At 39.7% G+C, this 15,819-nt stretch overlaps 5 protein-coding genes across 5 annotated transcripts; 4 read left to right on the plus strand and 1 right to left on the minus strand.

The window, feature by feature from the left end:
- Positions 1–546: 546 nt before the first annotated feature.
- Positions 547–1,668, minus strand: Tsp_07160 (hypothetical protein). The gene has a single exon (XM_003381422.1). The coding sequence runs from the start codon at positions 1,666–1,668 to the stop codon at positions 547–549; it is 1,122 nt and encodes a 373-aa protein (XP_003381470.1).
- A 334-nt stretch (positions 1,669–2,002) lies between these two features.
- On the plus strand, positions 2,003–2,423 carry Tsp_07159 (conserved hypothetical protein). Its single transcript, XM_003381423.1, has 3 exons — positions 2,003–2,242; positions 2,311–2,317; positions 2,344–2,423. Exons 1-3 carry the CDS (start codon positions 2,003–2,005, stop codon positions 2,421–2,423), a joined length of 327 nt encoding a protein of 108 aa, XP_003381471.1.
- A 413-nt stretch (positions 2,424–2,836) lies between these two features.
- Positions 2,837–4,873, plus strand: Tsp_07158 (conserved hypothetical protein). Its single transcript, XM_003381424.1, has 2 exons — positions 2,837–4,059; positions 4,633–4,873. The coding sequence occupies exons 1-2, from the start codon at positions 2,837–2,839 to the stop codon at positions 4,871–4,873; spliced, it is 1,464 nt and encodes a 487-aa protein (XP_003381472.1).
- Positions 4,874–7,736: 2,863 nt separating this feature from the next.
- Tsp_07157 (putative eukaryotic translation initiation factor 3 subunit J) lies at positions 7,737–9,354 on the plus strand. The gene is made up of 10 exons (XM_003381425.1): positions 7,737–7,758; positions 7,835–7,911; positions 7,988–8,048; positions 8,117–8,172; positions 8,235–8,316; positions 8,377–8,486; positions 8,651–8,708; positions 9,022–9,030; positions 9,079–9,158; positions 9,229–9,354. The coding sequence occupies exons 1-10, from the start codon at positions 7,737–7,739 to the stop codon at positions 9,352–9,354; spliced, it is 681 nt and encodes a 226-aa protein (XP_003381473.1).
- A 1,508-nt stretch (positions 9,355–10,862) lies between these two features.
- On the plus strand, positions 10,863–14,460 carry Tsp_07156 (hypothetical protein). The gene is made up of 9 exons (XM_003381426.1): positions 10,863–10,901; positions 11,806–11,851; positions 12,192–12,214; positions 12,264–12,287; positions 12,470–12,516; positions 13,155–13,257; positions 13,881–13,948; positions 14,064–14,130; positions 14,425–14,460. Exons 1-9 carry the CDS (start codon positions 10,863–10,865, stop codon positions 14,458–14,460), a joined length of 453 nt encoding a protein of 150 aa, XP_003381474.1.
- Positions 14,461–15,819: the final 1,359 nt, after the last annotated feature.

Below are 15,819 nucleotides of genomic sequence, written 5' to 3' on the forward strand. Positions count from 1 at the left end.
TATTCGGCTGGGTAGCTCGTGGAAGAGCAAGCCCCAGGTGGACTGCTGAAGTGGGAACCTTCCTGACGAATTCTGGGAAATCCGCCGATGTGTCGTGGCGGAAAACCGGGAGAATCGAGGCAGTGAAGATCGTTCCGGAAGAAAACGTTCCAGAAGGGAACAAGGAGGCTCTGGAGAAGCGCGAGGAGACCGAGACGTCGGGTGTAGAGAAGAGTCAGGTCAGTCTTCCGCGTTGCTCAGGTCAACGAGGCCTCCATAACATGTTAGATTCAGAATTGCAACAGTAACTTACTTTCAGGTACAAATTGACCAGACATTCGTTCGTCCGGCCAAACGTAAGTGGACTGTATAATTAGGGTGGATCAGGTGTATCTTCCACGGCGTGGACTGCGATTAGGGTCTCCAAAACTCTTATCGATGGCGGTCTCCTTCACGGACGTCTTCCGGTTCCCTGACTCCGCTGACACTATACGTTGCGACTAAACGCTCGAAGTGTACGAATACCCGAGCTACTACCGTTGTCCCTAACAGTAATTCGAATGCCTTTCAATACGATACGTACGAGACCCTCGCTCGATCGTCCTTCCGTTGCACTTCGACTCGGTTCGTCCGCACATCCCAACTCGTGTCTTCGGAATACCGGCAATACTGCCAACCAGTACTGCATACCACGTATTCTAAGCCAACTTCTCGCAACCAACTCGTCCTCTTGTACAACAATCGTACAACTGATGGTGGTTTCGCGTCTTCTCCCTTTGACTTGGCGAGCAGATTCGCCTGCCACTGGGCGAACTCCAGAAACTTCTGTAAGTTGTCTTCGTCCTCGGCAGCATCCGGCCCGATGTTTGTGTCCCAGGCCTTTACCAATGCAGGGGGAAACTTGTCCAGCAACATGGGCATCAAGACCTCGCTTGCGGGGAGACGGCCAACAAACGGATTTCTGTCCAGAGCAGTGAGACAACGCAGGTGTTTCGTCACTTCATCCACCAGTGACTGGATGCCCCTCGTCGTCATCTCGCGACACACTGGCTCCCTCCATAGGGCCGCCAAATGCTTGCGTATCACCTGTCTCGGCCGACCAAAACGCTTCTTCAAGATGTCGACGGCCTGGGTGTAGTTCTCTGGAGTGAGAGGGATTCCTTCAATGGCATTCCGCGCCGTCCCTTCTGTGTTGGACAACAAGTAGGTGAATTTGGTGGCGTTGTCCAGGTCACTCCGTTTGTGCACATTTGCCTCGAACTGGGCCCAAAAGGAAGGGAATTCCAACACCTTCCCCGTAAACTTCGGGAGAGTCACCTCCGGCAACCTCCCATTGCTGGACCGGACCGCAGGCATGCCCGCGCTAACATTGCAGCTACCGATGGGACCTTCTCCGCGCGCCTCAACCATCCTTGCGCGTGCTCGAGTCTTTCCCTCACGGTAGTTCTGGCGACATAACGCCCAGTCATCTATCGCGGCTTGCCGCTCTTCGCCTTCCAGATCCAGCTCCACTTCTGTTTGGAGTGCGTCTGCGGCCCGGAACGACTCCTCCATTAAGAAGACCTGCTCCTCCACCTCAAAGACATCGGCGGATGTGATGCACAACTCATCCAGTTCTGCCAACAATCGGTTCAGCCGATCCTTGAGGGCCACGGGTTTCTTGCTCCGTGATTTCGCAGATGATGCCATGGTATTTACTATCTATAGATCGCTGGTTTTCGATTGATCCGACTCGGAGGACCAATGTTAGAGTCAGAATCGCAACAGTAATCTAACTTTCAGGTACAAATTGACCAGACGTTCGTTCGTCCGGCCAAACGTAAGTGGACTGTATAATTAGGGTGGATCAGGTGTATCTTCCACGGCGTGGACTGCGATTAGGGTCTCCAAAACTCTTGACGATGATGGTCTCCTTCACGGACGTCTTCCGGTTCCCTGACTCCGCTGACACTATACGTTGCGACTAAACGCTCGAAGTGTACGAATACCCGAGCTACTACTGTTGTCCCTAACAGTAATTCGAATGCCTTTCAATACGATACGTACGAGACCCTCGCTCGATCGTCCTTCTGTTGCACTTCGACTCGGTTCGTCCGCACATCCCAACTCGTGTCTTCGGAATACCGGCAATACTGAAAACAAGTACTGCATACCACGTATTCTAAGCCAACTTCTCGCAACCAACTCGTCCTCTTGTACAACAATCGTCCAACTGACGCTTATATCGCGCGGCGCGCTTTCTAGCCCTATATATAGGGCCAGGGTCGGCTGATTGTCAAATTGTGTGAAAAAAGTGTTTAAAAAGAAAAAAAGATTTGAAAAATTATGCAGGAGCTCCGTGAGACAAAAAAAAAATACATTTAGGGTTCTGCGAGGATGAAATTGTTGAGAAACGCCTTATTAATACATATGTAACATCTATTGCTGCACGACGGCGTTGCTAATTGCAGGTCCAGCTGAGGCAGACGCCGAACCGCGGCAATAAACCCTCCCTTCCCGCCAGTTCAAATGATACCGCCAGCGAGAACCGCGGTCGGCTTCTGGCGACCAACCCGCATGACCCGACGAGCCGGTGCTTAACCAGCCGGCGTTCAGCGTGGCGTTCGGTCACCGCCGGTCACTGATGGTCCGTTGGGGCAGCGGATCAAAGCCGCCGCGTAATAACCCGCTGATTTATAGAAGAGCCGCAAGCCGGGGTAGTGTCAGCAGGACAATGGAGGGATCGAATTTCAGTTGACCCACCCCGGTGCCCCCCTGCGGCGGAATACTTCTATATATAGAAGCGGCGGAGACCATCACGGAGTTATCGAGCGGACGAGTGTGGAGTGCAGTTGTGGCGACGATACGAGAGCGGATGATGGCGACACGAAGGAGAGAACGCGGGAGCGAAGACGAGTCGGCGAAGAGTAACAGCGGCGGACGAACTGGCGGAGACCTGGATGCAGATCGAGCGGCCGCGCCCAGCGGGTCGTTACAATGGGGGCCTGTCCGGGAACCCGTACCAGTACCTTCACGCGGAGCATACTTCTACCCGCCTCCGGCATTTGGCCCGGGAATGGATGCCGAAGAGTGGGTGGAGAACCTGGAAGACTTCCTCCGCGCCAGCGGGGTACCAACGATGGATCATGGAGCTGTCGGACGACGCCTACTGACGGCCCCGGTGCGCCGTGAGCTCTACCCACCCGGACAAGTGAGGGACTACTCTTTCGAGGAGCTGAAGAAACGGCTGCTAAACGCGTATGGTCCCGAGGAGTCGCTGGAGATGTTGACGGACCGATTCCACGCTCTGCGACAACGCGAAGGCCAATCCATCCAGCAGTTCGCCCAGGAGGTGGCAGAGTTGGGACGCAGAGCGGGTGTGTCAGAACGCGACCTCGTGAGGCGTTTTAGCGGTGGGGTAACGTCGAAAGAAGTCTACCGGGCGATCCGGCTGCAGGAACCGCCGACCCTCGCCGAAGCTCGAAAGCTGGCCACCAGGATACTCCAGGTGGAGGACGGCTACCAGGAGAAGCAACAGCCCCGCGCCGGCGTCGCGAAGACAGAGAAGTCGGAGATGGCAGAGAAGATGGACGCCATGATAAGGGAAATGGACAACCTGGCCAAAAGAATGGAACAGTTGGAACGGGCCGCGCCACGGCCCCCCAGGACCGCACCCGGATGCTTCCGTTGTGGCAGCCTGGACCGCCTCCGGCGAGACTGCCCCCAGCTCCGGACCCGAACCCGGCCAGCGCACGCCATGAACAATGGACACGGGGACCGCCGCCTTTTAGCGATGACAGAGCTCCAAGCTGGACATGCGCCGTCTGTAGCAGGTAAGCTAAACGGGCTGGAGATTTCCCTCCTTCTGGACAGCGGGGCGGTTGTCTCTGTAGTACCACTCTCGACCTGGCACAAGTCCACCGGGGGAGAACCTCTAGAAGCCGCCGGAGGCTGCATCCTGCTCGGCGACGGGCGACGAGTGCGCCTCTGCGGCCAGGGGACGTTGCCGCTGCAGTTGGGAAGCTGGAAAGGACGCCTCCACGTCGCCGTTGTGGAAAGCTTGGTCGGACCAGGGATCCTGGGTACCAACTTTCTCGACCGGTACGTCAAGCTAATTGACTGGCAAGCCGGGGAGATGACCATGACAGACGGCTCGAGTGTCCGGATCGTCCACGAACCATCCCACGCAACGCGGCCCGGCATCGGATGCACCTGGATCACGGCGAACCCCCGGGAAGTATCACGAGACCGTAGGGGAGAGACCAGGGAACAATAGCGGTGAGCTAGGAGCGTGTGAACGCGCTCTGGTGGACAGAGCGGAGTGTTCCGCGCAGAATCGGCGAACCCTACGCAGCCTAATCCGGAGGTACGGGAAGGCCATCTCATGCGGTGAGGGTGATCTCGGACGAACGAGCCTTGTCCAGCACCGCATCGAGACTGGAGGGGCCCAGCCAGTGAAGCTTCCACCCCGTCGCCTCCCACAGGCCCAGCGGGAGACAGTGGACCGCTTGATCAGGGAAATGCTGCATGCCGGGGTAATCGAACTAGCCTCAGGCCCCTGTAGCTCACCGGTAGTGCTGGTCTGAAAGAAGGACGGATCCCCACGGTTCTGCGTTGACTATCGCAGGCTGAATGCCGTGACACGCGTCGACGCTCAACCCATCCCGCGCATAGACAATACGCTGGATGCGCTAGCGGGGGCCAAGTGGTTCAGCACTCTGGACTTAGCGTCCGGCTACTGGCAAGTCGAAGTCGCCGAAGAAGACCGGGAGAAGACCGCGTTCTCCACACACATGGAGCTCTTCCAATTCCGCGTCATGCCGTTCGGGCTGTGCAATGCCCCGGCGACGTTTCAGCGGCTGATGGAAAAAGCCCTGAGGGGATTGACGTGGAAGACGTGACGCGGACGGCATGACGCGTCCATCTTCTCGGCCATCTCCGACTTCTCTTTCTTCGCGACGCCGGCGCGGGGCTGTTGCTTCTCCTGGTAGCCGTCCTCCACCTGGAGTATCCTGGTGGCCAGCTTTCGAGCTTCGGCGAGGGTCGGCGGTTCCTGCAGCCGGATCGCCCGGTAGACTTCTTTCGACGTTACCCCACCGCTAAAACGCCTCACGAGGTCGCGTTCTGACACACCCGCTCTGCGTCCCAACTCTGTCACCTCCTGGGCGAACTGCTGGATGGATTGGCCTTCGCGTTGTCGCAGAGCGTGGAATCGGTCCGTCAACATCTCCAGCGACTCCTCGGGACCATACGCGTTTAGCAGCCGTTTCTTCAGCTCCTCGAAAGAGTCGTCCCTCACTTGTCCGGGTGGGTATAGCTCGCGGCGCACCGGGGCCGTCAGTAGGCGTCGTCCGACAGCTCCATGATCCATCGTTGGTACCCCGCTGGCGCGGAGGAAGTCTTCCAGGTTCTCCACCCACTCTTCGGCATCCATTCCCGGGCCAAATGCCGGAGGCGGGTAGAAGTATGCTCCGCGTGAAGGTACTGGTACGGGTTCCCGGACAGGCCCCCATTGTAACGACCCGCCGGGCGCGGCCGCTCGATCTGCCTCCAGGTCTCCGCCAGTTCGTCCGCCGCTGTTACTCTTCGCCGACTCGTCTTCGCTCCCGCGTTCTCTCCTTCGTGTCGCCATCATCCGCTCTCGTATCGTCGCCACAACTGCACTCCACACTCGTCCGCTCGATAACTCCGTGATGGTCTCCGCCGCTTCTATATATAGAAGTATTCCGCCGCAGGGGGGCACCGGGGTGGGTCAACTGAAATTCGATCCCTCCATTGTCCTGCTGACACTACCCCGGCTTGCGGCTCTTCTATAAATCAGCGGGTTATTACGCGGCGGCTTTGATCCGCTGCCCCAACGGACCATCAGTGACCGGCGGTGACCGAACGCCACGCTGAACGCCGGCTGGTTAAGCACCGGCTCGTCGGGTCATGCGGGTTGGTCGCCAGAAGCCGACCGCGGTTCTCGCTGGCGGTATCATTTGAACTGGCGGGAAGGGAGGGTTTATTGCCGCGGTTCGGCGTCTGCCTCAGCTGGATCTGCAATTAGCAACGCCGTCGTGCGGCAATAGATGTTACACATATGAAATATTTGAAGTTAACATTCTAAGCTACATGACATGGTATTTCATCAATCAGCCAGTTTCGCATTGCTTTGCTACATTCCTGAATCACTTAGCAAAATATTGCAAAAGCGGTTTTTGTTTATAACAGGATAGAGTTTACGAATTGAAATATATGCATTAATCAGAGACGTGCTAATTGTTCTGAAAATAAATTACTGATGTATTGATATTAATAATAAACTCAGATTTCACATGACTTCACATAATTTACATGATCTCGGTTTAAACAATGTTATATGAGCAATTAATCACAGTAACGGACACATGCGCATGAAAGAAAAGCTGAAAAAGCAAAATATGAAAATAAAAAACTATATTAAATATAATAAACTACATTCTCATGCAAATAAAAACAACAGAAAACCTACAAACAGCTAAAAAATTTTTTTATTAAAATATAAGTCATGAATGTATTGGTATCTTACCGAACAAAATATATACATAATAAACAGTAATACTGTATATATGTAGATGCGCGCTGTACTATTCTGTAGATTAAAAAAGTAAAAAAAATGAATCACGTTTTTAGAGCTATTTATTTTAGAATGAATTATAATAAAAAATGTTTTATATTTAAGTTTTTAAAAAAAGCAGTGTTTTTTGCATTTATTAAATCAAAATTTATTAAATTTCTTAAGTCTTAAAATTTATGAAAATCAAATATTCTTAAATTTTATAAATAATTATAATTATAAATAAATATATATATATTCATAATTTTAATGTTAGTCCTGATCTGTTTATTTAAGACATGCTAAAAAATACTTTGTGAAATGCACTTTACTTTCTTAAATAAAACTTGATTTTCTCAATTGAACTTCATTGTTACTGTGTGTGTTTGCAAACTCACTATTTTGCACCAGCAAGCTGCATTTCACAGTGCTTGATTTGTTATTAAAGGAATGTAATAAAGGGTATGTTATTTATACTGTATATTTTTTTGTTTTGTTTTTCAACTTTTTACAATGAAATCCTACGCAACAATATTAACAAATGCTATTTCTTTTCTAATTTGTTTAATTTTCATCATAATTTTTTTATAAATTAAAAATGTTGTTTATTCATTAGATGTACCATATGAAAAAGATTGTGAGCGTTGTTTTTATTTGTATGATAAGCTTTTGCTATCTTATCATTGAAGCGTGGCACAGCCTATTTTAGTTGGCATTATTAGTGAATGCGGTTTTATAAATTCATAACTTTTATTTAAATTGCAACCCGTTTTAGATCAATTATATTTTAAACTTACATGTTAATAGAAATCTGAAGGTGTATGTTTATTGTGCGTTCATTTATGTTAATTAAAAACTGAAATGTTAGTTGTTTTTAAATGCAGTTTTTGTGATGACTTTTGTATTCACACAGAATCAGAAATTTATAAGATCAGTTTGCCTATCAGTGAATAAGAAATTTTTATTAATCACAATTAGCATTTGCACATTTGTTATTTAAAACAGTGTTGTTTGTGTGTTAAACATTAATCAAAGTTTAATTTTAAACTTTAAAACCTTTAAAGTAATGGGGTATTTCTTTTGTCTACAAGCGATTACTTCATATCAAACGTACTGTTAACAAACTTTTTTATTTTTTTAGGTTTATACTTTCAGTGGCGAATTCTTTATTTCGACGTAAGCAAGTCGATTGTTTTTTACAATGGCAGCTCATGAATCTTGGGGTAGGAAATAATGTTTTCCTTGCAATTTTTATTTTTTATTTTAATTAATTAATTTATTGTATTTTAATTTATGTAGAAAATGAAGGCGGAATGAACGATATGATGTTTTCGAGAAAGGATTGGGATGAAAACGAAAATGATGAAAATGTAAAGGTAAAAAGTGAAAAACTGTTTTTGTAGTATATGTTAAATTTATTTTAAAAATTTAAACATTTACAATTCAAATTAGGAAAACTGGTTTGACAGCGATGAAGAAGAGGAAAAGCCACCCGTAAAACAACCTCCTCAAGGTATAGTTGCACTTTGTTTTCAATGTATATAATATAGGTTTTATAATGTTAATCTTTCATTTACTTAGTTACGAAACCTGGAAAAAAGAAAGGAAAAAAGGCAGTTAAAGAAGTTTCAGATGAGGTATTGATGGTCCTTTTTTTGCATTTTTAAGAGATACCTATATTTGTCTTTTGCAATTCCAGGAACCAGAGAAACAGTTAAGCCAAAAGGAGTTGGAAGAAATTCAGAAGAAAGCTGAATTAGCCATTGCTCAAGAAATATTTAGTATATTCTTTATTGGTTGAAAAAATATTACTTTTACGTTTTTATTGTTTTTTTTAATAGGCACTGCTGATGATGATATGAAAGTCAATTTCGATTCCATGCATCCAAAAACTGAAGAGGATTTTGATAAACTTCGTCAAATGATTGTAAATAAGCTACATTTATGTGAGGTAAATCAATGCATATTTTATCTTTAATTCTAATATGTTTTAATTTTTTTATTGGAATATTTAAAATTCATATGATTTTAAATTTGTAAAAATTGTGAGCATTGTTTACTGTATTTTTATTCTAAATTAATTTTGCAATATTATTCTAACTGATGAAATTTTAGAAAGAAGCTGGATTTAATGGTTTTATGGAAAAATTAATTCACGATATTTTTATAAACAGTAAGTTTTTTCTTTGTTATATGCATACATTATTTGCTGTTTACTTGTATTATTTTCATTGAAAAATATTTGGGGTAGTAGAATATTTGTAGCGCACCACAAATGGCATTGAAAACAGTTATATTTTCACATATTTGTTGATTTTTGATAGAAAAGCAAATCAGTATTTGCTTGCCAACTAAAATAAATTGTATGTTCTGCATCCATTTGCAACTCTGATAAATTATAGGACTGTAAGCTTTGTAAGACTTTGTATTTGGGTAAAGCTTCATTTTAAAATTAGGAGTTACATTTAAAAACTTGTAAGATTTAGTGTACAGAGGTATGTTTTTATCATTTAATTTAAGCATGTATTGATTTGCAATTTTAGAACATTCGGATGTTGTACGAAAATTTTCACGCAGTTTGAATGCTCTTGCGTCAGAATTAGCAAAGATAGAAAAAGAGAAGGTGATATTGATTGTTAACCTGATTATGTTAATGTGAAAAATTCTTTTTATCGTACTTTTTGTTTTTTAAGCAAAAACCAAAACAAAAAAAGAAGGCCCCAATTGCAAAGATGAGTCGAAATTCTGACTTTTTTGATGACATAGTGAGCGGTATGGAAGGGGGAATAGAATATTATGAAGATGAAGATTTCATGTGAAAACCAGAGCAAATTCAAGTGCAACATCGTCTGGCAAAGAACCGTGATGAAACATGCTTTTGCATAGCAGAATTTGATTTTTGGAATTTTTTCAGGAATAAACTGTATTTAAAGATTGCTTTGTGCATGTCTGTTTTGTTTTCAGATATTTGTCCACCGTCCATTCCACATTAAGCAAAACAGCTTGTTGCAAGATGGAAAACGGCCTGTCTAAGCAATATTTTGAAGACAGTATAAGTTAAGAAACTTGAAAAAATTTAAAAATTAAGTCAATTATAATACAGGATGAAATGTTTGCGTATTTCTCTTAATGACTGTTAATAAGAATGGTTGAAATGTGTCTTTATTCTCAATGCTAGCAAAATATTCTCTGTGAGTTCATAAAAATAAATTCGACGTCGCATTTGATTTTCTACGGAAAAATATTACGTTAAGTATTTCAAGATCTGAATTCACAAATGTTAACGTAAACAATACAGAAACATCTGCATACATGAAATAGTTGTTTATATGATAAATGCAAGTGAACTGTTTTACTTGTGAAGACTTAACATACTGTTAAAACCTGACATTCAGGAGGAATAAAAATATTGGACACAGTTTACAAACGCAGCTCTGTTTTAAATTCAAAGTTGATAATATAATTACCATAATGTAATTATTTTTACTGATTTATTTCTGAAATTATTAATTTTTCTTGATCTTTTGGTTGATGTCTAAGCCTGTAATTCAAACGTTCTGACAGTAAGATACAAAAAATATTGAAAAATTAAAATCCTTGTTTCATATTTTTAACCACATGAAAAGTTCTTCTGAATATTAATTCTGAATAATATGAATGGAGGTAAAGAGCAATCGTATTCAAACAATAAAACAAAAAGGGAGTAGATTGATTATTCATTTTACATTTTATGAAACGTAATGCGGACGGCTTACTCTAATTTCATTTACACATTTATTAATTTCTGAGGTGGAATTACTTATCAAAATTGAATAGCTAATAAAATAGTATAAGTCAGTCGCCAAATACTGATCAACTGCCGTACAAGTTTTGTGCGAGCAACCAATCGCACAAAGGGAGCGGGGTGGAGAAAAATGGGAGCGGGCGAAATCAGAGCACCTCGACCGAATCATGTAAAAGTGAGGATTTGCTTGTTTACGTAGAAATTGCTGAACCGAGCAAGCAAAATTTTCAATAGCAGTTTAGCAACCACAATGATGAGCAAGTTTGCTACTGAATGAAGAATGTATGATGAATGCGCATTGGAGTATTCCAATTTTGCCCGCTCCCATTTTCCCCACTCCGCTCTCTTTTTGTGATTGGTTGTTCGCTCATAGCTTGTACAGCATCTGATCAGTAATTGGCGATTGTATTATGCTATTTTATTAGTTATTCAGTTTTTATCAGTAATTCCATCTCAAAAATTAATAAGTAAATAAAACATAAGTCAATCGCTAATTACCGATCACACGACGTACAGCCTATCAGTGAACAGCCAATCTAAAAAATGAGGTCGAATTTTAGCGGGAAAAATCAGAGTAAACTGGTATATATTAAAAATTGTCCCTAACAATATAAAAATATTTGCTATTGACTGAAAACTATTTTGAGCTAATAATAAAAATAAAACTTGATTTTCACTTAAATGATACTATTACGTCATCATATTACAGTAATACGACGCTGAGTTGAAATTTTATTCGCTTGGTGAAGTGGTGGCTGCGATGAAGTGAGATTCTTTTAAACATTGAATTTTTTCTTTAGATTTCAAATTCTTATATTATACATTTATATACTGCAGAAGTTTCTTTTGCATTTAAAAATATAATTTACCATATATAAAAAATTAAGATATTATAATGTAATCTATTTATGGTATACATTTACAATTACAGTTCAAATTTTTTATAAATTTTTTGAAGTAATTCTTTTTATTTAACTTTAGCTTATAAGAAATTAATTAGAATCATGAATTTAAGATTTTTATTTTATAACGGACACAATAATGCAACTATGCAGTTATTTCTTGAATTTTTTGATTCTGAAATAAGAAACCTCAATGAGATTCATAGAATAACTGCCAAGAGTACTCTGATCAGCAGTGATTTATTTAGCAATTTTAATTTCCTTTTTTTCAATTTATTCAGTTAGTCAAATTTTTAAACGTCCGAAATTTGTTTTAAAGGCATTGCAATTATTTTCTGTCAGCTTGTTACACAAGTCGGCAAGTAAATATTGCATAGAATAATTCCATGGTTGTTTGGTACTCTGCAGCTATACGTATACATATATATGTATTTGCAGAGTATTTAATTAAAATATGGTACAGAATATTTGTTAGGTAAAATTTAAATTTGACTTAATGTATGAAGATTTATTACTTAAATTTTTGTTCCTTCTTTGTACAGTATGTTTCATGTACAGTGTCTTGGTAAATGTTAAATTTATAGATTGCACTTTTGGTATCGCAAGATTGTTTAACGAATTGCCCGTTCGGTATCCTGTGAAGCTGACAAGAAAGCGATAGTTTGGTTTAGGTGTTTTTTATTTTATTTCACTTTGTATTTCTTTTTTTTATTTGTATTGAATATAACATGTTAGACGTTAAAATTTAAGTAAATCTGTTATTGGCAAAATTCATTTTAGCGGGTGCGTTTATTTCATTGCTCCCGATAATATGAATTTGCTATAGTGAGTGGATTAAGCTAGAATGGCGAAGTTTTATTGCTAGCCTTGTGGAATAATTCAGACAATTTTTGCTGTGTTATATGATTTGATATGGAGTGATTGAATTTGAAAATAAAAGTGAAAAATAATTTACTTTTGTTATTTTTAGGTATACTGCAGTCGTTAACACGTGTACGGTTTTGTGCGTTATGTATTTTTTTCATATTTGCACAATTTTGAGATGGGAAGATTTTCTCCATCGCAGGTAATGATGTTTTATGATTTTAGAAATAATTGTAACCAGTTTAAAAAATGATGATCATTGTTAGGGACATCTGAAGTTCTAAAACAGTGACGATGTAGTGTTCTGATATATATATATATTTGTTTGTTTGTTTATATTGCCGTAAAAATTTTAAATTGTGTATTCAAAATAAAACATTTTAGGGAACGTTGAAAAACTCGTCACGTTCTATTTATTTCACTACAAAAAGGTAAGATGCTGAAATTTAAGAATGTTTTGTTTATTTTGCATATTTTCTTAAAAATTATAATGTAAAGCCTATTGGTGCTTATTTTGTTTGCACTTTCCAAAGGCAGCTGCGTACTTTCAGTTCCCTATTTCCCAGTGCATAAACTAAAGTATTACAACTTGGCGCTTAAGTGTGAAGAATAAATTTCTACATATTTGCGTTGTACTTACATATTTATTTAGAACAATTTAAGCTACGTAAATCTTTACTGTTGAAGATAATTTGTATAAATATTTTTAATGGTTTAAAAGATGCTTAAAGACATCTTTTTAGAAGTGAATTTTTTGTCATTTTGTAGAAAATGGTGGAAGTACAGAGATGAAGAAATGAAACACAGTGTAAATGTATATTTGTTGCACTTATTTTCTGCAAAATTTACGCATAAATTGTCGAATTATGACATCGATTTATTATCGAAGTAATGTTAATGTTATTTCTGAATTTAAAATAACGTTTTCACTTATGCTAGAAATTATTTGACAGTGACTGCTTTTGTAAGCTGACTTTAATTTTTGTTATTAGTACGTAATGATAATTTCATTAATTCAGGAAAGTATTGAATGCTTTAAAATTAGTTATGATGAATTTTTTAAATTCAGCTTCCGATATCCTTTAGCACTGTCCAAACGAGCATCTTTGACGTTGAAGTTTTGGATGCTTTGGAATGAAGTGTGCTTATATCAAGCGCAGTCCATTACTGGGGTCATAGGATTAGATTCGTTTTGACTATTGGAGGAATGCAACAGTTACTCTATTCTGCATTTATTGTGCTAATAAATACGGATGGTTTCTTAAAAGCCCAAAACGGTTTCTTTTAAATTAAATAAATGTATTATTTAGTTTTGCAGTGAGTGATTAATTTTATTATAAGCAGTGCTGAAATGAATTTTAAATTCTAGTTTCGCTTTAGACATTTGTGGTTTCATCTATTTCGTCGAAACTGTCGTCTAGCTTTGTTTCATTTTGTTAAATGACATCCTGAATTTTTGTAAGGTACTTATTTTCGTATTTTTCAGTGTATTTTTATATTATATGAAAAGTATAATTTAACGTTTCGAAATTTGCCAATGCTCCACATTTGCGCATTAACTGTCTGATTTGTTGTGGGGCAGTTAAGCTAATTGGTGCAATAATGAATTGTCGACCTATCCTGCTGAAAATTATATATTTTTTTTCAGTGTGAAAAATCAACATACAATTTTTTAAGTTGCATTAATGTAATAAGTAAAACTCTGATGTAAAAGTAAAGAACATTGTAGTGAATTAATTGTATTTGAAACTGATTGTATGATAAGATATGGAAATAAATTATTTTAATGTTGTAGGATTTGCAGACGTTGGAAGATACTTTAACTTTTTTTGGCCAGAGCTTCTTATTCACCATGAAATTAATGTAAGTAGTGGAATGCCATGTCATTTAAAAATGAGACATTTTTGAATGATTGGTTCGAAAGTTTGTAAATGTATCCGGAAAAAATGCAGTTTTGTTCTATCTTAAATTGCTTTAGATTTTGCCGCATTTCGTTTGGGCAGATGCGCAGGCAAATTATAGATTTGGTAGTTGGCAAGCGTATTGTAAGCATCATTTCTGATTGATGGTATGTGGAATAGTCAAGAAATGTATATTTGTTTTTCAGCGTTCAACATGCATAATAATTCTTGCACTTCACTTGATTTGTTGATTATTTTTCAACAAATAGTTAAATAGTGCAAAAATCAAAATGTAGAAGTGTCGGCAAGTTTTTAATGTAATTTGCAGCGTCAGTCTAGCAGACAAAAATATTGCAGAACATTTTAATTCTTTCTATAAACCGATTTTGCTGATATTATATTTTAATTAATTTGTTTATTAATATTTAACAATTATAGGATACACTGGAAATGGAAGCAGTTGGAAATTGTTGAATAGACTTTGGAAATGTAAGATATTTTTTACTTGAAGCAACTTTGTTTTGATTTTTATAATTGTGAAATGATGATACGTTTTTCCACCAAGATCTCTGAAATTTTATGATAAAAATGCTTTTTAACTGATATTTTGTATTTTAATAATTTATACGTATATTTTTTTTACTTTGGTTAAGAATATATTGTTTCAGACCTAAGAATTGATTATGCATTGGTATTATGTGGCGATGATGCAACGAATAAAAAATAACAAGTGAGTAATGTGACGTAATTGCATGTTGCATCTATTTGACGAACAACTGAGCCAGGTATCAGTAGTGTAAATGTATTTTTGTAAATGCATTTTTTCAGTATCTAAAATTAAATTGTCTGTGATTATTGAAGAAAATTATGAGTCATTTGAACAGAATATTCCAATTTAACGTTTGATAGAAGTATTAAGTATTTATTATAACTCAGAATGGGAATACATTTGAAAATTTGACTGGAAGTTTTGTGAATTATTAAAGTGGAAACAAAAGCAAAATTGAGACTTGCACATTGGAAAAGAAAGAATAGGTCAAAATTAGACATGTTAAGCTTGTATTGCATAAAAGTGACAAAAACGATTCCAAATATGCAAATCGTTTCGTGTTTAGAAGGTAACTGAACTGTGACAAATTATTTTCAGTTTTGTTGCATTATTTGATTTTTTATTGCACCTGAAATCTGCAGATTGTTCTCTTTTTGTCAATCTGCACATTATAGTGCATATAGAGAGGTGTTCATCTCTTGCTGGGAGAACTTGCCTGTGCTCTTAGTGAATTTTGAACATACAGTTGCATATTAATTATCAATTAGAATTAGATAAAACATAACATTAATTCAATTTCCAAAACAGTTCTGTCCATTTTGCAAAGAGAGTAGTGTGAAAAGATGTTACCGTTTGAATTGGCAATCAAATTTACAAGTTTGACCAGGGTTCGGTGATAGTAATGTGTGGCTGCTTTCATGATGAATTGTGGGTGTTTGAAAGTACAGAAATATTTGTAAAGTTGCCATTCTGGCAGTACATTCTGTGATCTTTTATAAAGTGGCGTGCAAGCGGTTGATGTTCAATTTGAAACCATATATTTGCATATACAGAGCTTTTCAAAAAATTGCATGATTGATTTGTATGTAAGCCGTCATGATATTTCTGTGTGACGCGTCGAATAGTGTCGATTTGTCTTTGCAGAAGTGAAAATTGTCGATGAGTCGATTTTGAAAGATGATGATGAATAGTGCATAAGTTGAATTAACTCACGGGGAAACCAGTGGAAGTTCGGTACAAGTCACTCTCGTCTGGCTTGAATTTACCGACGAAAAACCTGCTTT

Source organism: Trichinella spiralis, assembly GCF_000181795.1.
Source record: "Trichinella spiralis strain ISS 195 chromosome Unknown Scfld1, whole genome shotgun sequence".
Lineage (NCBI taxonomy): Eukaryota > Metazoa > Nematoda > Enoplea > Trichinellida > Trichinellidae > Trichinella > Trichinella spiralis.